This window comes from Aspergillus caelatus, assembly GCF_009193585.1.
Source record: "Aspergillus caelatus strain CBS 763.97 unplaced genomic scaffold BDV27scaffold_131, whole genome shotgun sequence".
Taxonomy (NCBI): domain Eukaryota; kingdom Fungi; phylum Ascomycota; class Eurotiomycetes; order Eurotiales; family Aspergillaceae; genus Aspergillus; species Aspergillus caelatus.
This window is the reverse complement of record NW_022475394.1, coordinates 51,535-72,997: the sequence shown is the minus strand read 5'-3', so window position 1 is coordinate 72,997 and position 21,463 is coordinate 51,535. Positions and strand designations below refer to the sequence as shown.

Below are 21,463 nucleotides of genomic sequence, written 5' to 3'. Positions count from 1 at the left end.
ACCAGTGGACCAATAAATATAGTACTTTACCTTGCCCCAAGTGCCTCGGCGAGGAGACGAAAAATGTCGGCAGCGACAGGATTCCTGTGCTTAGAATGGAAGTGATAACGAATTTGAAATTCAAGTCAATCGCCTTCACTACTCTGCCACACTGCCATGTATTATTTACAAAGCGAGTTTCTTAACCTTTTGTATAGATAACCATATTCACACTAAGGTTGGCCGCACAGGTTGTCGGCCTACGAAAAAATAGTAAATTCCGGATTTTAATCCAAATACTGGGTCCTGACCTTGGACAGTATTGTCATGTGATATACAGGTTTTTTTTATGATACATAACCAAAGTCAGTGTGGCCGAGTGGTTAAGGCGATTGACTCGAATTTCTCTCACATTCGGTATCAATTCCATTCGTGGGCACAGGTTCGAATCCTGTCGCTGACGCTTCTTATTCTTTTTGCCGCACCCTCACTTTAGGAAGTGTAAACTGGGGCCCATACTATCTCCGACTAGTACCTCGGAAGCTCTGACTACGGAGCTGTACCAGTGTCGGTAGTCACGTGATGTCGAATCATGTCGCTGACGCTCCTTTCCTTTTTTTTTTTTTTTTTGCCTGTTCCCGCTTGGTTCCTTGAAGGAATTGAGTGACGTATACTTATTATATCAAAGAATATCTACTAGTCAGGGTAGAGGACCTGTCAACCAGCTGCTAAGGATACGTAGGCAGATAGGCGGGCAGTAGGTCCTATGCAGACAGAAGGCTGATTCTTTCTTTTCCTTTCTACCAACAAAGCACTAATTTATAGTCAGGAAAACCCACGACCCTCTATATAGAATCATACGCTCGCGTAGTCTACTATACGTCATTGTAAAGCCAGCGGATATTCTACGCACTAGGGGCAGGGTATACATAATACGCCACAGTTATTAGGTGGAATCGCTATTTGACCTGTAACAGATTGCTACCCCTACTCGCCGTATTTACTAGCTACTATATATTGTCTTGATTAGATATATTCCTGTATCCTAAGGTAAATAATATAGTTTAGCTCTTATCGGTGCCCAGGGATACTTAATGGGATTAAAGTCCTATGAATAGAGCAGACATTCCATTTCTATAATATTTAGCTCGTCAAGGAGCACACATACGATATCAACCTAACCTACCTCCCGCAAGGGTTAACGAAGGCTTTCTCTCTAGTCTGCTTATCTCAACTGTCCAGACATTGCATAGCTTGTTATCCATACCTCCCAAATATTATGCGTTTCATATAATTTTACAATTTTATTATGTCTACCGATCCTCGTACCCTTACTGTAGTCCAGGTATGTGTTTCCATTGAGATACTGTACATAGCCAGATGCCGTGGTAAGACTAGCCCAGTTAGGATTTAAGAAAATAGAATGGTAGAAGTGTTCTATAGCAGTACTGGGTTTAAAAGAAATTAAGATCTTTATAAAAAGCTTTCAGGTTCACTTTTAGTAATGTTAATACGCTAGCCGCGGACAACAGGAACTGGAGACTTGGAGATAGCCTTGTCCTTGTTTCATCATCTCTTGTGAATCCTCCTCTCGTAATATTTGCCATCATTCTAGCTTGCTCTTCTTTCGTACAGGCTTCTCATCCACCACTGGGTTGCTTGGAGGCCGAGCCCGCTTTCTCCTAGGGTCTACCATACCCTTATCGTCAATGTAGGCACCATTGATGAAAGCTTGTAATATCGGATAACTGTTAAGCAACGATTTATTCCTTGGGTCGATGTACACAAATCTCCGAGGCCTTTGACATATTTGGAGATAGTCATCGCCATTAAGCTCATCCACAAGAGTGTTTGCTCTGAAGCATCCTCTTATAGTATTGATAGTGGGATATATCACAGACGTTTCATGTCCATCTGCGCTCCTTGTTGAGACACGAAATGCAAGGCGAGAACCGGGATCCTGGTCTTTGGTTGCTTTGGCCCATACTTGAGGGTGTCTAGTTCCAATGGGCGATAGCTCAGCTTGAACCCAGCATCCATTCTTAGGCTCTTCTTCCATCTTAACACTGATCGATCCATGCCTAATAAAAGCCGTCCAAGACTTGTATCTTGGTTCCCAGCGGCCATCATATCTGTGGCCTAGCACTAAAGTTAGTCGGTTTGTAAAGGGTTGGATCAATGCTTCTTTCTGAGACGTGTCTGCGCTGAGAATACATTCTAGATCTTGACTGGTGTTAGAGGCAGATTCTTCTTCAGTAGGAATCTTGAATGTATCATCGCACACAATCTCATCAACATCGCATTCACACTCTTGGATTTCATCGTTTGAAGCGTCTACACCTTCGTTTTGGGGACTAAGCTCCTTTAAAAGCGATTTGACTTTGAAAAGGACCTCAGGATCAGTAGCGCCACGCCGACGTATCTTCGAGTCTGGTAATCTTTTGGCTTGATGCAATATCTTTCTTCTTGGAAGGATGAGACTAAGCACTAAAATCCCATATCGTAAGGAGCCACCAGCAGCCTCTGCCAAGCGGCGAAGGTCACTCTCATAGCTAAACCCTTTCGCAGCGAGCCAAACCCTCAATAACGGCTCGAGATCAGTTGGTTCAGCCTTAGGTATTCTACTATTGTTCTCATCGTCCCATTTCCGGGCAATTAAGGAAACACAAAGAGCAGACTCATAGAAGGATGGGAAAATTGTAAGGTCGGTGATAGCAGACACAAACCGAAAAACGTTCGTCAATTGAAATGCCTCCTTCCCATATTTAGTCCACAATTCTGAGAGAGGAGCGGGCGCACGGATAAAGATCCTTGTAATTTTATGTTGGCTGATCTCAATCCACGCATCATGCTCCATCTCTGCCAAAGATAATGTCACCTTCTTCAACGGGGCGTTGTCTGGGAGGGCTGCTTCTTGAGCACTGTCACCACATATGATGATAACACGTAATCGGCTGCCGAGGATCAATTGCCTGGTAGCTGTACGGAGAGTTTCCCTGTCAATGGGGCGAGGGGGAGCAACCTGAAAGCTACCTGGAATATGAACATATTTCTGGAGATTATACATCCAGATTATAGAGTTTAACTCATTAAAGCCACTCTCTCGTAAGCCCCACGGTAGACTGACAGTTCTATCCTGAACATTGTATTCGCGTAACGGTGTAAGGTCGAGAATAATACCAACAGAGGCTTCGATAGTTCCAACTGGAGCGATGAACCCAGCTTGACATGTCGGCTCTTGTTGGCGTATTTTAGCTGATATTGACTGAAACCAAGAATCAATATCTAGCAGCTCCCCTTCGAAAGTTCCCCAAGAGTTGTCATCTAACTGTATCAAGAGGGATTCTTTGAGATTCGCATTGCTCTCAATTGCTTGGTAAAGGGCAGCGTAGTAGTCCTTTACACTCATATGCTTCCTGTAAGGTAGCCTCTCTTTCACTGATTGCCGGTCAGTCTTATAATCTAAACCATTTCGAATTTTTGGCCAATTGTGGATCTCAGGGTCTGATGAATCTTCCAGAGATTGTATAAGTCTATGGCGGATTTGAGGACCCAGTTCTTTCCCCTGGAGCAAAGGAGTCACGATATTCAAACCCATCCCTGAGTACTGGCCTTGCGGGCATGGTCCAAAGAATAGTTCTAATGTCTTTGCAGGAAGTGATTGGAAAGCTCGACACATAATCTTTTCTAAGAAATTTTCAAAGACCATTTTTACTGCCTTGTCAGTATTGGGTGGGAAAGGTATAGGCCATAGTCGTATGAAGTTAGCACGCCGTGAACCATTGCCTTGCTTAATGATATAATAATGAACGCTGTTCTCCGAACCATTATGAATAGCCCTGATATGCTGTGGTATTCTCTCTATTGGCTGGTTAGATTGTCCGACATACGGACGCCAATACTCAGAGCTCTGAATATAGGTAACAAAATCTAGATACCCTCCGTTGGGTTCGTACCAAGTTCTTGGAGCCATGGCCTGTTTTAATCGGATATTATGCAGCCTAGTGTATGTAAGTAGACTGTGGGTCAGACTCTAGATTAAATAAGGGATATGACATACATGTCAACGGTGAGAACTTTGCCCTGCAAAGCTCTGATCATTGGGTCGATCGTGTTATATACCATATCCACGAATGTGTCTGAGCCGCCAACAGCTTCGATGACAACTCTGTATGGAGTAGGATTAAACCCAAATTCCATCTTTCTATTGGAGAATAGAAAGTCGACGAGTATTTTCATAACGAATTTCAAGTCGGGGAAAATGATCTAGATAAACGATGACCTTATTAATACATATGAACTCTATATACGGGATGGGGGTTTGTGTTTCTACCTGCAGGACTGGCAGCCCATTGGGATCAGTCGAGTCCATATTGTTAGAGAAAGGTAAAGGGCATATAGGTATTGTGTTGAGAGTTGATGTACTTTGACCGCAGCATCTGCAGCAAGGAACGGCATCGCAGAGATCGGGACATCCAGATCCTGGAGAAAAATGTTTGCCACATGTTTTGCAAACTGGGTCACAGGCATGTTTGGAAGTCGTTATTTTACTACAGTCGTTGCAGCAAATGACGGGCCCTGATACTTCCCGAAATTCGTCCTCGTCCTCGTCCTCCTTATAGCAAGGTGCTTTGCGACGAGGCCATCTACGTCTAAACGCATTGCGGGAAGTCATATTGTAGTACTGCCAAAGAGATGATTCCACGAAGAGGGAGAAGCGGAAGAAAGGATCTAGAGATTTAATATTAGCGATCAATTGTAAGATCTTTGTGAGAGAAGAAACCACATGGGATGAGAGGAAACAGAGGGAGAAGAGGAAGAAAAGATCTAGATATTCGAAGATTTAGAGATCAATTGTGAGGTCTTTGTGAAGGGAGAAATTACATGAGATGAGAGGAATCAAAGGCGATGGGAAATATCAAAGGAGAGGGGTTCTATGAAAGGAGGGAAAGGCATCAAAACCGAGAGAAGAAAGAGCAGCTGATCAATCCGGGACATGGTATACAGACCTATTCGGGACTAGTGGGACAAAGGGGCACTTGAGAATTTATTAATGATATCATGACAAAGTGTCAGATCAGGTAACGAACAAAGTATTATGACCTATATCTGCAGTGGGGGGTTCAAAGTATGTGACCCCTATACCTATAGGTACTCAGCGGCCCTGACTGCCTAATATGAGCTACTAGATATCTATAGGTCGCCCTGAAAGCACTATATACACTGCCTAAAGCAAGTAATTGAGAACAAAAACACATCGGAAACAAAGATATTGTGCGCTAGGCCTAAAACACGGTCTAGAGCGTATAAGTTGTCAACATGCCCTGAATAAAACCTGATTTCCTAACCTAGCAGTACTCCGATACTACTTGATATTTTGGTAGTTGAGTGGTTTAAAGAACTGGTCCTAAATGTACTCAGTCGCCCTATATTGCACTCAATGGCTTTATAAAGTAGTCGATTCGACGACTAAGTCACCTGGTATTAGTATGCGCAAAATACTTTTAATAGGAGGATGCCAATTATCTGAATAAAGCTCTAGATTGAGAGAAAGGCAGTGTGGAGCTCCATGGCCCTGAGCAGACTTTTCAATCAAGGTGTCTTTCTTAAACCAGAATGAGCCACGGGTTGATAAAGTAGCCGATTCTCCCAATGCGTTTCGCTGATCAAGATCATTTGCCTTCTTTCCGTGGCAGCAGTGCAGAGCTTTAGAAATACTTCTCCCTTACTATAGTGGCGGTAGTTGAAGAAAAGTTCAGTTCTATACTAGCAGCCCGGGTAGGTAGTCCAGACTCAAGCCCACATACGTAGTAATAAGAGGCAGGCATACACGTTCTTCTCTTCAGCAATATCCATATTCTCCCTAAAAACCCGTTCCACGGTGTTATCAATCGGCTTAAGACGGTTAGTTAGATTACACCCACCATTTACATCAGAATAAGTAACCATCTGCTGCAATTACTATATTCTCCGTAGTCACATCGTCTCACCCCTCTATGTTATTAAACTTTATATTCCCAGTGGCCAGTTAATTAGTCAGAGTACCTGGACGCAGACATATGGCTGGAAGGGTGAGGACTGGCTCTGCATACGCCGAGCCGCAGAAGCAGTCAGGTATTAAGATCGCACAGCATAGATTATCCAAAATTATAATCGAAATTCGATAATCGTTAACATGCTGGGGATCGAGATATAGGATATACGATTCGTTTTAAAAGCTTTCATATGAGCAGTTCGGGTAAGTTTGTCACCACATCCTAGACCTAGGTGCCTTATTGAGTCGTTTGCCTCGGTCGAATATATAAAAGTCGGTAGTGGAAAGTAGCTCCTGCACGAGAGAGGGTTCTATCTATAGACCAAGCCAACTCTCTAGAACCAGCAAGATCTGTTCCAACCGATTCAGCTGAGGGGCAAGGCTATTTTGAATCCATAAGCATTTTTAGATAGTGAGTTTACAGTGTGTTTGTCACATAACTCTCAAAGTTCAAAATTGAGGCAAATTTTCAAGTGTTAAGAAACAGCATCAATGCAATCAGGGTATTTGGCAGGAATATAATCGACCTGAATGAATCCAACCTAGCGAGTAGAGCTGCTCGGTGAGCTCTCAGTCATTTTGATTAGAGCATTTTGCTGGTTGAATGGTTGGCTTGTAGTATCTGGCATTTCTGCAGAGTAATGAGAAAAATAGCCTCGTTAGATCAAAGCAATGATTTAAAAAGCTTAAGAATGTTTCAGACCTAGGCCTCATAACCTGACAAGCATAATACCAGTTGGACAAATGGGCTTGATTCCACCAGCATCTGACTCCGTACAGCTTGGGGAGCGGGGTTGCGAGTATGTGACCACGTGGTGCAAAAAGGTCATTTCCGACTACAACATCCAGTTGAACTAAAATCTTTAGACTGAGCTGGTTGTAAGTTTAAAGTATTTAGATACGTGAAGGCCATTTTTTACAAGATTTTCCAAAATGTTTTATATCATTAATTTAGAAAGATAAAAGCTCCAACTGCCTCCAATGCTCTGAGTACGGAGGCAAGTGTTTCTATCATCAGGTGATTAGATCTAATCGATCTAATCGACATCACGTGACTATCGACACTGGTACAGCTCCATAGGCAGAGCTTCCGAGGTACTAGTCGGAGATAGTATGGGTCCCAGTTTACACTTCCTAAAGTGAGGGTACAGCAAAAAAAGGAAAGGAGCGTCAGCGACAGGAATCGACTGTGCCCACGAATGGAATTTGATACCGAATGTGAGAAATTCGCTATGAAGATATTAGTATAGAGATTCGCAGATCATATATATTAGGATACGTACAGTCAATCGCCTTAACCACTCGGCCACACTGACTAATTATAAAGCACTCGCGGTAGTAATGTAATTAGGATATTCTTTTCTTTTTGTAAGGAGGCTCCGTGCGGTTGATGGCCGATTTTGTATTGGAAGCATAATACCACTTTATTTATACTGTAATACCTCGCGAGATAAGACCCCGGAAGATGAACCCCTCCGCAAGTCGAGACCAATCTCGGTAGCCAATTCGATTTTCTATACAGAATTCAAACAAAACTCCGAAATGTGAGAATCTTACCAAAAAGTCGTGGCCTTCTAATTAATCTAGGGTATTTGGTTATCAGAGATCTACCTGCTTACTAACCTGATAAGACCGTACCTTTTCAACCACACATAGTAGTTAATAGTAACACTTAGGTACTACTAGTACTTATTAAAGAAAGGCGGTGAGTACCTAGCCAATCCGGCACCTTGTCTCATTACCTGGTATGGCAGAGTAACACTAATCTAAATTGGGAAAGCGTATTTTCCCGTGACCTCAGAACTCTGATCACAACTACCATCAAAAGATATCGAGTGCCGACATCCAGACTCTTGCAGTTCACCAGCTACGGAAAAATACAGCATGTCGCTCTTCAGGTCCAAGCGCTTGGACCTTAGCGGGTTTATCAACGCCCGTGTCATCCGTGACCACACTAAGCGGAAGGTTTTCGAGCAGCACGAGCCTGAACGGTATGCTAAGTCGGCATTTTTTTTTTGACCTTGTCGCGTTCCACTTTGACCAGGATTTTGGGGACCTATCTCTAATAAGTTGGTTTTGTGCTTATAGTCAAGCTCTCCGTTACATCATCCGCAACACCTCCCTCCCACAACGTACCCGTGCCCAGGCTCAATTGCAGCTTTCCCAGATGCACGCCTACACCCGGCCCACTCAGATCAAAAACCGCTGTGTGGCGGGTGGTATTGCTCGAAGTGTGATTCGTGACTTCAGAATTGCTAGAGTAAGCAGCTTTCTCCGAACTCGTTTAATGGAGTGGCAGGCGTTGATTAACATCGTATTTAGTACCAATTCCGTCAACAGGCACTGGCTGGTGAACTACCTGGTGTGAAGAAGGCCAGTTGGTAGTGTATCCATATACCTCGGATTGTTATTATTATGTTCATGGCTACTGGATCAGCCGGTTTACACGAGGGCGTTTAATTCTATATTTTTTTTTTGAGAAAGATGTACAATATATCAACTGCCGGGTTTCAATAGACGATACGTGTGGACGTTTCTTCGCGGATTACGACTTCTTTGTTTATATCAAGTGCTCGCTACCGTCTGCTAAGTATTCCAGAAATGAGGTATACTGTAAAAAGTCGAGTCTATATGTTTTCCACCAGATTATAGGTCTTGACTTTATCTTTCATAAATATGTGCTATACTAGGCTGTACACGGACAAAACCAGCACCATCAGGTAACCCACATTTACTCTAGTCTTATATTCATTAGTGAATAGACTCGTCGTTCCTGGTCTTTTCCTTCATGTCATAGTCCCATGGACAAAGATTCACCTTAGAGGTGAAGGAATGTGTGTCTCTAGTTGTCAACAGTACACTTTCACAATAACAGTATACATGCTTTTCTAAGATCTCGTCCTAACCTGTTCTTGAATGGCAGTCTTTACTCGATGTACTATCGCAATTCCACTACCATGTACTTGAACTCTAAGGCCTAAGCAGCCGTCTTCGTTCTGTACATCGAATACCATATTTTTGACGGCTGTGTTCATATTGCAGTTCCAGGATGCTTCTGATAGAGATATCTTATGTCTAGAGAGTATAAGCGAAGGCCTAACAAGCATACAAAGAAGCTCCATATCATGATGTGTAGTACAAGCCCTGTGATCGAGCGTTCATGGCTAACAATGGATATTCGTTTGCATGAATGTATTCAAATTGTAGTCTGATTCACTGCGTTTCATGCGTTTGCATCATTACGACTAATCAACTCCAGTACGTTTATTCTCAGTGAAATGCCTTCTCTTCTCATTTCTTCCCCTTTCATCATAGCACTAATCCTGTGCTCCCTTGTCTTTCCTTACAATAAAAAGAACAAGAAGTCAGCAAGATGTTTGTCTACCGTCGTGAAGACCTCCCACCCGAGAACGAGTTTCCTGCGGACCTTGAGAAATTAGGGTATGGACACGAGACTTCCTTTACGGTCATGACCAAATACTAAACGAAGAATGACAACTAGATACTTCATCAATGAGAACGATCAGATCAGAAAGATCGTGGATCCTAAAGAGAATTTTCAGTACAAGATCAACAAAAATTCCCGCGTCAACGAAATGCAGAGAGAGGCGATGAGTGGTACGTCCTGATGAGACGAGATATAGATATCTGCCTTGCCCAGATTACCTTACAGCCTATGTCTAACACTCCTACGCACTCTAGAGTGCATTCGCAAGATTGTGGCCTCTCGTCTAAGGGAGCTCAACCTTACTACCCTGCGTCTTCCTCTCACTTCCAAGGTGAATGAAGCTCACGTTCCGATCCTGGTGTCATCTAACCTATCCACGGCATCTCGTATCGTTGTCGTTTTCGGAGAGCCAGTACAGGACCTTGGAATCTGGGCGTATCGAAGCATAGGTGCGGATGGCATCAATGCAGGTTCCGCTGTCTCGTTTGCCAAAGCCGTCCTTCACCCCGAAACCAACGAAGATGGAACCAACACTGAGTGCGCCCCCAAACATAGCGACACTGCTCTGGTGCTGGCAAATACAGGCCAATTAATTTGGCATTGCGGTGCTCGTCGCCCGATGACCCTGCCGACCTGGCTCGCTTATCCTCGTCCCTCAGCCGTCGATCCTCCCCTGATGATGACCCATAGAAACAAAATCCCTGGAAATGGCTGCTGGGAAGATCACGTCTCTTGTGTCTTTGATGAAATCCTAGCTGACCGCGGACGCTTGGTGCGCCACGATGCCAAAATTAACGTCGTTGGAATCGCTGAAGGGGGGCAGGGCGCAATTCGTCACTTATCTCTAAAATGTAAGCGCTATTGTATTAACATCCGTCTGAACCACGGCTAAATATAAAAATCGATTTAACACAGGGGAGGACTGGCGCGGATACATATCTGCCATTGTCCTTACCAACCCCCTTCACTCCATTGACGTTGAACTGGCAGTCAAGGATGAGATCTCGGGCTCATTCCTTGCCTTCGTTTCCTCCCGCTGTCGTGCCTATGTTATCTCCGACGAGCCACGGGGTTATCTGGTCCCGGGTGCCCGTCGGCATGGCTGCAACTGTTACTCGTCTGGGGAGATGCAGCATGTTGAGTGTATCATGCCGCGCGCTTGGAAGCATATGCTTGAGTGGCTGAATCTAGCACATGCGGATTCGACCATGTATGAGACTCAGCTGAGGCTGAGGGAGATGAATGATAGCGATTCGGAAACTCTGAGCTCGGATGAAAGCAATGAATGAGTTTCGCCTGGTCTCTGTCCGTTTTGAGGAGCTGGTTTGGCCTTATAGTTCTAGGGACTTATGCAAGGTTACTGACTGGTGGGTAATGGGATGGCTATTATGACGAGACCTGAACTTCAGCTTCTTTACAGACAACTAGTGGCCAACCATTAGGTAGTTATTAAGTAGTTGTTACTCCGGAAAGCAGAGAGAGGTTTAGTTCAAAGGATGCAAACAATATGCGGTGTCAACATGACGCTTCTACTAACTCACAAGAATTTGATTTTAACGTCAATGACTCGTTCCCATCAGAACTACTACTAGTAATTAGCGGGATTCCTCGAATTTAGACTCTAACAATTTGATCAATTACACCACCCCCCCCCCCCCCCCCCCTTGAATATGCAATCCACCATTAACAACATCAACAACCCAGACCAAACCCACCTTGAATAACAAAATCTCTCTACACCACCAAAATGTCTCAAGGCGAAACAAACATTCCCACCCTCCTCTCAGCAATGGACCCGATGCTCGACCCCGAAACCTACGTCTTCCTCACAACCACCACACCCCTCAATTCCCTCCCCCTCCACACCCTCCAACCTCAAATGATCTTCCAAGAATCCGAAGGCCTGACTCTAATTACCACCAAAGCCATCGCCGAAACCCACAACTACGACAACTACACCTTCCCCTGCCGCAAGATCTCATTAAAGGTGCATTCCAGCCTAGAAGCCGTGGGCCTCATCGCAACGATATCGACGAACTTGGCCGCGGACGGAATCAGCACGAACGTTGTCAGTGGATTTTTCCACGATCATGTTTTTGTGCCGGAGGGCAGAGAGGGGGATGCGATGAGGGTTCTGGTGGGGATGATGCATGGTGAATCTTGATTGCGACTTGTAGTACGATATTGTCTCATGGTTCTAGAGAGACAGAAAATTGAGATAGTGTATATAATAGGGAAAACAGGGCTATGTAGGGCTACTTGCACGTCAGCGGTTACCTGGCGTAACCCAGAGAGGAAAGTCACGGGCGACCGTGATCGGGTTGTAATATTTCTCTCCGTTGTCGAGAAGGAAGAGAGACATCCAGCATATCATCGCTTCTTGCTAACGATGCTCATTTCCATGCTTCCCTCCCCCTTCGACTATTATTGTGTCGTTATCCAGGTAAACAGTTGACAAGATGACGCCAGAACAAAGCTTATATAGAAGCCTGAACAAATGGCTATTACAAGTGACGCGAAACCGAAACTGGTTAGAGAAATGTCACGATCGAAGAAGGCCTATCGGCGATAGGAATTCATTACTGGACCAGTTAGGTATCGACAACTCTGAGGCTGAATCGGGCACTGATGTCAGATTGAAAGACTCGATCTTAGTCCTTGGTTTTGTTTTTGCTTCTTTTTCTTGGTGACAGGAACTAAACTTATAGTCAATCCCTGTCTGTTAGTATACGATCAGAACTTCGATTCGTCCGAAAAGTGGATACTCGAAAGTCAATTAGCAGGTCTATTTGCACAACAACTCGCCGTTGAGGATCATCTTAGCACTATGCACCATCATTCTGATGCGGTGCTGGGAGGTTCTACACAGTATAGTATTTACTGCCTTGAAACGGCGTTGGGTGGCGTGGTCCGACCACAGGTACGGACTTCTCTCAGTTGGGTGTGCCCTGAAGCAAAAGAAGGCTTAGCTGGGTGGCGTTCTGACAAGGTCCTGGCTCGGAAGTAAGTATTACAATGTACAGGTAAGTCCCGGGTAATTTATGAGTTTTCCCCTGATTTGTTGTCCAGGATCTACCTGGGATCTACTTTTAGTGAGGAGGAACGAATACTGGCCCCTCGTCGTCAAAGTTGAAATAATAAGAGAGAGACGCGGTGTGTCCAACGGGGGCCTCCGATCCAACAAAGGGAATGTTTAGCCGAATGGTCGAGAGATTGGAAGCATTCACGCGCATGCGGAGTGCCTGCATAACGATTGTCCGCACTGCGTGGTACATATGACTCCGAGGTCACTGTCCAACTACATGAAGCCATCGAGTAAAGGAAATTCCTGAAGGGGAAATGTGACCAATTTTGATCGAGTAAAGACAGGTACTAAAAACAATTGCAGGGAGCGAGCCGATGGCGGATGCCGGAGGCGCCCGATGCAAAACCAGGGTTGAGGGGGAGCAGTCAGACTGGCGAGGACCCAGACCCAGACAGGATTTTACGAGGCGACCAAGAACCTTTCCGAATACCCGAATCGGTAATAGTGAGGGTATCGAGGGTCACATGGATTCTTCTAGCTTCCCTTTGTTCACAAAGCTCCGTACGATGAGGGAGAATATGTCGCCTGATGCGTTTATCATGTTGGGTTGAGAGACTTACTTGAGTACACCGACAGTCAGAAAGGCTTATCGGGGTTTCAATCGAGTAAGACGAATCTCTGATACTGTTCCGGTGGCACCGGTGGATCCGGTTGTCTGTGAAGTGGATCCCCCTTTTATACTTTTTTCTTTTTTTTTTTTTTTTTTTTTCCCCTTTCCGATTATTACTCGATCAGTATTGTTATCGTTCGAGGAGAAGACGTGGCTAAATTTCGGGGACTGAAAAAAAAGGCACTAAGGGCTCCCACAGACGATGGAGATGATGGGAAATGGTTATAAAACCCTTATCGATACCCCGGATTGCGATATCGTGCCTGCCCTCCCATATCGCATTTCTTCATTGTGAGAGTTTTTGGTTCTTATCAGCCCACCTTCAAGACTTCCCAAATAAGGATCCCTTGCCTCCCAAACCGTTCTGAAACTCCCCTCTTATCAGTTCATTGAACTCGACGTTATCTTTTCGTCCACTCACTGTCATCACCCTCTTTGGGCCCCTCCTCGACCTCTTCCTCTCTCCCACTTCCTCTTCCTCTTCTTCTCTTTGTCCCCTTATCTCTCTTCTCTCCTCCTATCGATAACCCTTCTTGACCATGGAGACGCAACAATTACCCTCTATTGCTGTGGTAACGTCGTCTCGAGCCGTCATCTCGGGTCGTCTAACGTCAGCCACAATCGTTATCTCTCGCACCACTGGAAAGATCACTGCGGTCTTCGACTCCGTCATTCCTGCCTCTGACTTCCCTGAGGGAACTCCCTATACCGACTATTCGCCTCATGTATTGCTTCCCGGTTTGGTTGATGCCCATGTTCACCTGAACGAGCCCGGCCGCACCGAATGGGAAGGCTTCTACACAGGAACCCAGGCTGCTGCCTTCGGCGGTGTCACCACCGTCATTGACATGCCTCTGAACGCCATCCCACCCACCACCACCGTAGCTGGCTTCAAGGAGAAGCTGAATGCTGCTCAAGGCAAGTGCTGGGTAGATGTCGGCTTCTATGGCGGCATCATCCCCGGCAATGCTGGCGAGCTGAAGGTCCTCGTCAACCAAGGTGTCCGCGGCTTCAAGGGGTTCCTCATCGACAGTGGGGTAAGTATGCCAGTGTTCCCTCTGCCAGTTTCCGTGCTTACCGTTATAGGTTGACGAATTCCCCGCTGTCTCCTCTGAAGACATCCGTAAGGCCATGGCGGAACTTGCCGATGAGCCCACCACCCTCATGTTTCATGCGGAAATGGTACCCCCCATCACATCCTCCCAGGCGGACCAACCCCAGACCCCCGAAGGCCCCGCGGAAGCATACTCCACTTTCCTGGCATCTCGTCCCTCCTCATATGAGACCTGTGCTGTAGAAGAGATCCTCTCATTGGCCCACCTGGCTCCCAAGCTTGCTTTACATATTGTCCACCTATCGGCCATGGAGGCTATTCCTCTCCTGAAGAAAGCCCGTGCAGATGGAATCCCCATCACTGCAGAGACTTGTTTCCATTATCTATCCCTGGCGGCCGAGGAAATCCGGGACGGTGATACCCGCCACAAGTGCTGCCCACCGATTCGCTCACAGCTCAACCAGGATGCCCTCTGGGCCGAATTGGAACGCCACGCCGAGGATGGTGTCATCAAGACTGTCGTCTCGGACCACTCCCCGTGCACCCCGGATCTGAAGCTCCTTCCCTCCCATATTCCAGGCAGCTGCACCTCTAAAGGCGAAGCCGCTATCGAAAAGAACCAAGGTAGCTTCTCCTCCGCCTGGGGCGGCATCTCTTCTGTCGGTCTGGGTCTTCCAATCCTGTGGACAGAACTCAGCCGTCGGAAGGGTCTCACCTCTGCTCCGGAGGATACCAACACCAAGCGGGCCCTCCAAGACATTGTGCGCCTGTGCTGTGCCAACACCGCGGCACAGGTTGGACTCGAGCGCCAGAAGGGTGACCTCGTCCCCGGGTTTGACGCCGACATCTGTGTCTTCGACGACTCTGCCGAGTGGGTCGTGGAGCCTAGCACCATGCTCTTCCGGAACAAGTGCTCGCCATACCAGGGTCGCACCCTGCGCGGCATGGTCCGTGAGACGTGGCTGCGCGGCGAGAAGATCTTCAGCCGAGACGGCGGCTTCAGCAGCAAGACTCCAGCCGGCACATTGCTGTTAGAGAAACGGGTTTGATTCTTTTCATTTGTGCTCCCGTACTTCGATCGGGCTGTTGACCAACGCACAGCCACTCGCACATTTCCGACGACAACCAAAAACACAAAACATACCTGATGACCATAGATATCCACGCTACTGATGATCACTAATGAGCTGACAGCAGCACAGCATATATCAGCGCCATAGACTGAGCGATGATGTAGCATTTCTGTTAAGCCTTTTTTTCTTTGTTTTAATATAGAGGGAATATGAATACCAATATTAATGTTTTGTCAAAAATGTTTCTGTCCATGTTGATGAACGTAGGTGAAAGCAATCAGATGGAGTAAATCGTTTCAAAAAAAGGTGTATTTCATTTTTTTTTTTTTTCTTTGGGTCGACAAAAACGTATCATACAAATCAGTCCTTTCGGACCGAGGGGTATCAAGAACATGCAGATGCATCCTGTTCAAGTGTCAACAGAGAACCGGCGGACCGGCAACTTACAATCAATCTCCATCTCCATCCACTTCCTTTTCCTTTTCCTCCCACCGCTCCCTCACCCTCCGCCTTAAGCCCCCATTCGGCCCTCTTCCCCAAATCTCCTCCTTCTCCCCATCCACTCGCTGCGCACTCTCACTCTCATCTCTCCTACCCAAAACCTCCCTCCCAACAACCACCTTCCTCTCTTTAACTCCCCTCTCCTTCTTCCTCGCCCGCTCCACCTTCCCCAGGTAAATCGCATAAATCGCCACCTCAGCAACGCCCACCCCCACCGCAGCCCCAAACGACACAAGCACCTTCACAGCTTGACTCACACCTCCACCCCTCTTCGACCCCTGGTTCTGGTCCCAAACCGACGAAACAGCCTCCGTCAACAACTCCGGCGTCGAAAAGCTCGTCAACGCCCAATAAACACTGAACCCGGTAATAACAACCGAAAGAAAAATATTCAGCACGAGTCCGGGGGTAAGAGAATCTGCGTCCGAGTGTGCATCGTCTTCATGGAGAGCCGAAACGGTCGGTGTCGAGGAAGTAAAGATCGGTGATGGGCCATTTGTGGTGTTAGATGAGGCCGTCATTTGGTTGTAGGTGTCTGTTTCGTAGGCGGCTAGGAGACGCGCTTTTAGGGCGAGATATTCTGGGCTCTGAATATTTATTAGTTAGATATGTACGTATTGATTAAAGTGGTAGTGGTAGTGGCTTGTGATATGTATGGTATTTGGAGGAGGTGAAGATGGGAGAGGAACGTACGGGTTCGGGTTTCGGGGGCGGAGGCGGAACGTAGACTTTTGTTCCGTGGAGGAGGGAGTTGAGACTTCGGGTGTCAGCGTTGGGGGTGGCATTTTCGGTGCGGAAGTAGCGGGATAGACGGATTAGTTGGTCGTGGGTGATGGGACTGTCTAGTGATGGGTTGGAGGGTAGATCGAGGTCTTTGCGATCTGAGGTTGGGATCGCTTCTAGGGCGGAGAGGATGCGGGTGGTTGTTATTAGTTGGACCATTGTTGTGTAGGGGTGTGGTTTGTTTTATGACATTTTGTGGGTCGATGGTTTGGGGTTTGGGGTTTGTTGGAGGGTTGAGCTGTAGGTGTTGATGGATGTCTTTAAATGTACAAGTATTTAAAGATGATGGGAAGGTTGTTGGTATCAAATCGCGATATAGTCTCCACATGTGATGAACGGGATTACTGCATTTGGTTTAGTGTTGCCTAGTTTGGCATTTAGTTTGCTTGTCATGTCAGGACATAGATAGTATCCTCGTCCATTGTCTTCGAAATAAAACAAATCATGAGATAATTATATATTTCCTCGATTAATTTTCTCTTGATTGCTTGCCTTTTATATGATAGAGGGCATATCATCAAGTAGGTTTGATAAACGTGAAGCTCAAAACTACCAGTATCCTGATAACCCTAATTTCTAGAGCCATCGGAATGCCTGGGGCATTCCATTAGGCGCATGATCTGAACTGAGACAATCTGTCCCAGATATCTACAGAGTATCTTGGGCATCCACTGTTTGCTTGAGCCCTAAGGCTTAGGTTTTCACATCGTCGCCTCGAATTGTGAAAAACTACCCATCAGATCGAGATAGATGCTCACACGCTCGACTTTGACTGCCATAAGCTATTGTGGCTCTTTTTCGTGATTTACGATGTATATGCGATTTTAAGTCGCGTTGAGTGTGTAGGCTAGTAGCCCTAATGTGAAGCGGTGCTTTCTAGATGTTCGGCATGGGGTAGGTACTACGCACATTTCTGAGATAGTATTCTCTGGGAGAGTTTAGTAAGGACTTATCCTACTAGCAGGCATGATTTTGCTCTTCCATTGCACTTGTGCCCTTTCTGGTTTGTTTATGTTTTTTTTTTTTTTTTTTCTGTCTGCTCACTAGGATTTCCATGGTGCTTTGCTTTGAGCTACTTAATGGACTTTATATCGTTCAAATATTTGGCATTCACTCATCATGCTGCTGATGAGTCTACAAGAAGCTCAAACCAAAGCTCGTCTCACCCCGTCACTCATTACCCAAGATTTACTTCGGTGCTACGTGGTCGTAGTAGTATTTGTGGGCAGCATCCATGATTGCCTTCACTCTGGCAGCCGGAACTTTCTCTTTGCGATCGTACGAGTACAAACCATTTACCTCTTGCTCAATATCGCATCTGCATGTAAATTAGCTATCATGCTCGTCATACTCCATATCCTCTGTTGGGAAAACGGAGAAACGCATATACAATGCGGGTATATAGGGAGCAAGGCAAATGAAAAAAGGTAGGAACTTACAATTGCGTATATACCAGGCCACACGTATGTCCTCCCTTGACGACGGCCATCACCAACTTTTCCAGACGGCTCAGCAGGTCTTCCGGATTGCTTGCGGTAGTATAGCCCCAATCCCTTTCACCAGCGGCGGTACCCTTCGCAGGAATGATATTTACTCCTCCGAATTCAGAGCAAATCACTGGAGCGCCTGGCGTGTGTTGAGTACCGGGGTCCAGGGGCTGAGGGCTAGAAGAAGGAATGGGACCCACGAACATGTCGCGATTCGATTTCTGGCCTAGAATTCCGTTTTTGAAGTCCGAGCAGGTTGCGGCCAGCGCAGGGTGATCCGAGTAGTCGTGGTAGGTTGTCAAGTCTGTCGAAACGTGCTCCCAGCCGCAGTTGTCATTGATAGGTCGAGTGGGATCCAGAGTCCTATTAAACTGGTCAGTCCATGACAGGAGTATACATTATTAGTAAGGGAGTCGGAGAACGCACTTGGTCAAGTAGTACACCGCTCGGATATGGTTTCGCTGCTCGATGTTATCCGTAAGGGAAGGGTATCCCCAGCTCTCGTTGAAAGGAGTCCAAGCCACGATAGATGGATGGTTGATGTCCCTCCTGACAGCTTCAATCCATTCGCTGTTGAACCGAGAAATGTAGTCATCACTGAACTCATATGCATTAGCTATCTCGCCCCAGACCAGAAATCCCAGTCTGTCAGCCCAGTAGAGGAAGACAGGGTCTTCCACCTTTTGGTGCTTTCGGCACCCATTGATGCCCATTTTCTTCGCCATCTCGATGTCAGCCTTCAGGGCCTCTTGCGATGGAGGCGTCAAGCCGGTCTCCGGCCAATACCCTTGATCCAATACCAGGGTCTGGAAACGAGGCTTTCCATTAAGCCGGAAGGTCCCGTCACCATTCTTCCAGGAAATACTGCGCATACCGGTGGTAGTCTCGACCACATCAACCAAATTACCCGAGGCATCATACAGACGCAAAGCTAAGTCATACAGGATAGGATGTTCGGGTGCCCAGAGCGCTACTCCGTTGTGCCAGCACCCGTCAACGTTGAAGGGCACCTTCTCCTTCAACGAACCAGGGTCCGGCCCACGCATGTCCACATTGAGACTCACGTAGTCTTTGTCTTGTGGCAGATCTTGTCTGCTGCGACTCACAACGACGCCCCCTAGACTCGCCTCAATCTCTACCTGGCACTTCGCCGCTGCCGGGCGATCTAAAACCACGACCTGCGCATAAAGCTGCCCCTGTTTGATATCATCCGACCGGAGGACCAGGCCGTCACTGCTACTGCCCAATCGCATCCTGGGCACACTCTCCAACCAGACGGACAGCCAGATTCCACTCGTCGGTGTGTAAAAGATACTTTCAGGGACAGGACCCCAATACTGTTTCCCACGCGGCTGGCAAAGATCAGACGGCGAGTCTCTCACCCGAACTGTTAGGCGTCTAGTTACTGTAGCACTTTCTTCGGTCCCAAATGCATCAGTCACATCGACCTCAAAGGGCACATGACCACCCCGATGCCCTCCAACCACCTGGCCATCAACCCAGACAGTGCAGTCATAGTCTACTGCACCGAAGCGCAGCACTAATCGATTCCCCTTGGCTAGTTCGTCCGCCGTACGAATATCTTTTATCGTGCGCTCGTACCACAGCACCTCGTGGGCCTCGTGGAGGCCAATTCCTGATGCGGGAGTTTGGAATGCATATGGAACATGGATCTGACGTTTGGCGTGTGTGGCGTTGTTGGCGGGGATTCCTTTCTGGTGCCAGCGCTGCGATAGACCGTTGTCTGCATCGTCAAAGATGAAGTCCCAGGGACCATCGAGCGACGTCCAATTGAGTGCTGGGCGTTGAAAATCTGGACGAGGGTATGCTGTCATTCTGTTGGTGCTCTTTTTCAATGCTATGTAGGTCGTGTAGATGGGGAGTTGTGAGAGTGAAGGTGCAATTGTTGTCCCCGCGATCGACAGTTGTCTCCCCGCACCTGACATGGGATAGATTATTGGCCATATCCTTCTATGGGCTTTATGAAGTAGATTATCAATGTAGGGTAACACTGTGAAGCGGGAATGGAACAAATTTGTTTAAATACCAATGATAAGCGTCAAGCGCGTATAGTAATATTGTTGGTTTTGTTGTCCGTATGTTAGCCCATGTCTATGCACTGTTGAGTAAATTCAACGATATACGTTTTCTGAATTTTAAGCATAATCCGAGGTCAACAGGGGAATAAATATCAGTTGAACAGTTTCGGCTGAAAGAGAGGTTTCTCATAGTTATAGACTGGCGCAGAACAATTCGCCCATCGAATGAAAACCCTATACGAAAAAGCATATCGCCGATATGGTCTAAAACATACACTATATCGCCGACATGCTGTTCAGTGTCAAGTATGTCGGCGATATAAACATGTTTTATATGATATATTCATATATTCTCTCCAATGCAAACTACACTATATTCCTTCACTTTGCTTGCTTCCTTTCCCTTTTTTTTTTTTTTTTTTTTTCGACCGGGCTAAGGCGATAGACTCGAATTTTCGATATCTATTGGGTTCGCCCTCCTAGGTTCGAATCCTAGTGCTGACGCGTCCCTTTTTTTTTTTTTTTTTTTTTTCCTCTTCCCCCCTAGGGCAAATCATTTTTGCTTCGCCGACAAACAGAGGTTTACCATGTGGACCACAACAACCACAACGATGAGGACTCAAATGCTGAGGCCCCAAGTATGGAAACAAGCTTCTGCATGCATTTCTTTAACCCATGGAAGATCAACACCTCTACCAGTCAAGATCAAACAACCCCGGCAATCCTCAACCTGGAATCCACACACTGTCCCCAAGCTCCCCAGTCCAGAGCAAGGCATCACCACAAACAAGAAAGAAGATAGCGGCAAGCTTGAATATTTCCTGTACGATTTCTATTTATCTTAACCATTCTAACAACGCTAGCTAAACCACATAAACAGAACAACAACCGACCAGCTCATCAACTGGGCCCGCCAAGGCTCCCTCTGGCCCCTCACCTTCGCTCTCGCATGCTGTGGCGTCGAAATGATGCATGTCTCCATGCCACGATACGACCAAGACCGTCTGGGAATCATCTTCCGGGCTTCGCCCCGCCAAGCGGACGTCATGATTGTTGCAGGAACGGTGACTAACAAGATGGCGCCCGCGTTGAGACAGTTGTACGACCAGATGCCGGATCCGAAGTGGGTGATTAGTATGGGGAGCTGTGCTAACGGGGGTGGATACTATTACTATAGCTATAGTGTGGTTAGGGGCGTTGATCGGGTGGTCCCGGTAGATATATATGTGCCGGGGTGTCCGCCGACGCCGGAGGCTTTGATGTATGCGATTTTTCAGCTGCAGAAGAAGATCAGGAAGACGAAAGTGACTAGGATGTGGTATCGGAGGTGAGATTGGTTCTTGTGCTGTCTATATATTTTTCTTTTTTAT

At 46.6% G+C, this 21,463-nt stretch overlaps 8 protein-coding genes and 1 non-coding gene across 9 annotated transcripts; 6 read left to right on the top strand and 3 right to left on the bottom strand.

Annotated features, from left to right (window-relative positions):
* The first annotated feature begins 344 nt into the window (after positions 1-344).
* Positions 345-442, top strand: BDV27DRAFT_t138. The gene has a single exon. It is a non-coding gene; the product is annotated as a tRNA-Ser (tRNA).
* Positions 443-1,585: 1,143 nt separating this feature from the next.
* On the bottom strand, positions 1,586-4,509 carry BDV27DRAFT_146676 (uncharacterized protein; the record flags this gene model as incomplete). Its single annotated transcript, XM_032070617.1, has 3 exons — positions 1,586-3,980; positions 4,040-4,245; positions 4,405-4,509. The coding sequence occupies 3 exons, from the start codon at positions 4,507-4,509 to the stop codon at positions 1,586-1,588; spliced, it is 2,706 nt and encodes a 901-aa protein (XP_031925882.1).
* A 3,347-nt stretch (positions 4,510-7,856) lies between these two features.
* On the top strand, positions 7,857-8,625 carry BDV27DRAFT_130989 (mitochondrial 37S ribosomal protein uS14m). Its single transcript, XM_032067534.1, has 3 exons — positions 7,857-8,004; positions 8,102-8,273; positions 8,336-8,625. The coding sequence occupies exons 1-3, from the start codon at positions 7,898-7,900 to the stop codon at positions 8,396-8,398; spliced, it is 342 nt and encodes a 113-aa protein (XP_031925881.1). The 5' UTR covers positions 7,857-7,897; the 3' UTR covers positions 8,399-8,625.
* A 761-nt stretch (positions 8,626-9,386) lies between these two features.
* On the top strand, positions 9,387-10,750 carry BDV27DRAFT_165924 (uncharacterized protein; the record flags this gene model as incomplete). The annotated part of the gene is made up of 4 exons (XM_032074056.1): positions 9,387-9,454; positions 9,516-9,631; positions 9,716-10,312; positions 10,377-10,750. 4 exons carry the CDS (start codon positions 9,387-9,389, stop codon positions 10,748-10,750), a joined length of 1,155 nt encoding a protein of 384 aa, XP_031925880.1.
* Positions 10,751-11,208: 458 nt separating this feature from the next.
* Positions 11,209-11,625, top strand: BDV27DRAFT_146673 (ACT domain-containing protein; the record flags this gene model as incomplete). The annotated part of the gene is made up of 1 exon (XM_032070616.1): positions 11,209-11,625. One exon carries the CDS (start codon positions 11,209-11,211, stop codon positions 11,623-11,625), a length of 417 nt encoding a protein of 138 aa, XP_031925879.1.
* Positions 11,626-13,236: 1,611 nt separating this feature from the next.
* On the top strand, positions 13,237-15,523 carry BDV27DRAFT_130983 (allantoinase alX). The gene is made up of 2 exons (XM_032067533.1): positions 13,237-14,193; positions 14,243-15,523. The coding sequence occupies exons 1-2, from the start codon at positions 13,696-13,698 to the stop codon at positions 15,257-15,259; spliced, it is 1,515 nt and encodes a 504-aa protein (XP_031925878.1). The 5' UTR covers positions 13,237-13,695; the 3' UTR covers positions 15,260-15,523.
* A 153-nt stretch (positions 15,524-15,676) lies between these two features.
* Positions 15,677-16,849, bottom strand: BDV27DRAFT_130981 (TMEM199/VMA12 family protein). Its single transcript, XM_032067532.1, has 2 exons — positions 16,478-16,849; positions 15,677-16,371 (listed from the first exon to the last, which is right to left on the bottom strand). Exons 1-2 carry the CDS (start codon positions 16,724-16,726, stop codon positions 15,733-15,735), a joined length of 888 nt encoding a protein of 295 aa, XP_031925877.1. The 5' UTR covers positions 16,727-16,849; the 3' UTR covers positions 15,677-15,732.
* An 816-nt stretch (positions 16,850-17,665) lies between these two features.
* On the bottom strand, positions 17,666-20,220 carry BDV27DRAFT_130980 (glycoside hydrolase family 2 protein). The gene is made up of 4 exons (XM_032067531.1): positions 20,102-20,220; positions 18,481-19,993; positions 18,007-18,417; positions 17,666-17,885 (listed from the first exon to the last, which is right to left on the bottom strand). Exons 2-4 carry the CDS (start codon positions 19,887-19,889, stop codon positions 17,756-17,758), a joined length of 1,950 nt encoding a protein of 649 aa, XP_031925876.1. The 5' UTR covers positions 19,890-19,993; positions 20,102-20,220; the 3' UTR covers positions 17,666-17,755.
* Positions 20,221-20,704: 484 nt separating this feature from the next.
* On the top strand, positions 20,705-21,424 carry BDV27DRAFT_146669 (NuoB/complex I 20 kDa subunit family protein; the record flags this gene model as incomplete). The annotated part of the gene is made up of 2 exons (XM_032070615.1): positions 20,705-20,916; positions 20,974-21,424. 2 exons carry the CDS (start codon positions 20,705-20,707, stop codon positions 21,422-21,424), a joined length of 663 nt encoding a protein of 220 aa, XP_031925875.1.
* Positions 21,425-21,463: the final 39 nt, after the last annotated feature.

What these genes read in the sequence shown, in the direction of transcription:
- BDV27DRAFT_130989 (XM_032067534.1), top strand. Translation starts at nt 7,898, where the DNA reads ATGTCGCTCTTCAGGTCCAAGCGCTTGGACCTTAGCGGGTTTATCAAC. An exon ending in GAGCAGCACGAGCCTGAACG is followed by an intron (nt 8,005 to 8,101) that starts GTATGCTAAGTC and finishes TTGTGCTTATAG; the next exon opens with TCAAGCTCTCCGTTACATCA. An exon ending in GTGACTTCAGAATTGCTAGA is followed by an intron (nt 8,274 to 8,335) that starts GTAAGCAGCTTT and finishes CATCGTATTTAG; the next exon opens with TACCAATTCCGTCAACAGGC.
- BDV27DRAFT_130983 (XM_032067533.1), top strand. Translation starts at nt 13,696, where the DNA reads ATGGAGACGCAACAATTACCCTCTATTGCTGTGGTAACGTCGTCTCGA. An exon ending in GGTTCCTCATCGACAGTGGG is followed by an intron (nt 14,194 to 14,242) that starts GTAAGTATGCCA and finishes TTACCGTTATAG; the next exon opens with GTTGACGAATTCCCCGCTGT.
- BDV27DRAFT_130981 (XM_032067532.1), bottom strand. Translation starts at nt 16,726, where the DNA reads ATGGTCCAACTAATAACAACCACCCGCATCCTCTCCGCCCTAGAAGCG. An exon ending in CGCCCCCGAAACCCGAACCC is followed by an intron (nt 16,372 to 16,477) that starts GTACGTTCCTCT and finishes ATAAATATTCAG; the next exon opens with AGCCCAGAATATCTCGCCCT.
- BDV27DRAFT_130980 (XM_032067531.1), bottom strand. Translation starts at nt 19,889, where the DNA reads ATGACAGCATACCCTCGTCCAGATTTTCAACGCCCAGCACTCAATTGG. An exon ending in GCGGTGTACTACTTGACCAA is followed by an intron (nt 18,418 to 18,480) that starts GTGCGTTCTCCG and finishes CCAGTTTAATAG; the next exon opens with GACTCTGGATCCCACTCGAC. An exon ending in GGCCTGGTATATACGCAATT is followed by an intron (nt 17,886 to 18,006) that starts GTAAGTTCCTAC and finishes ATTTACATGCAG; the next exon opens with ATGCGATATTGAGCAAGAGG.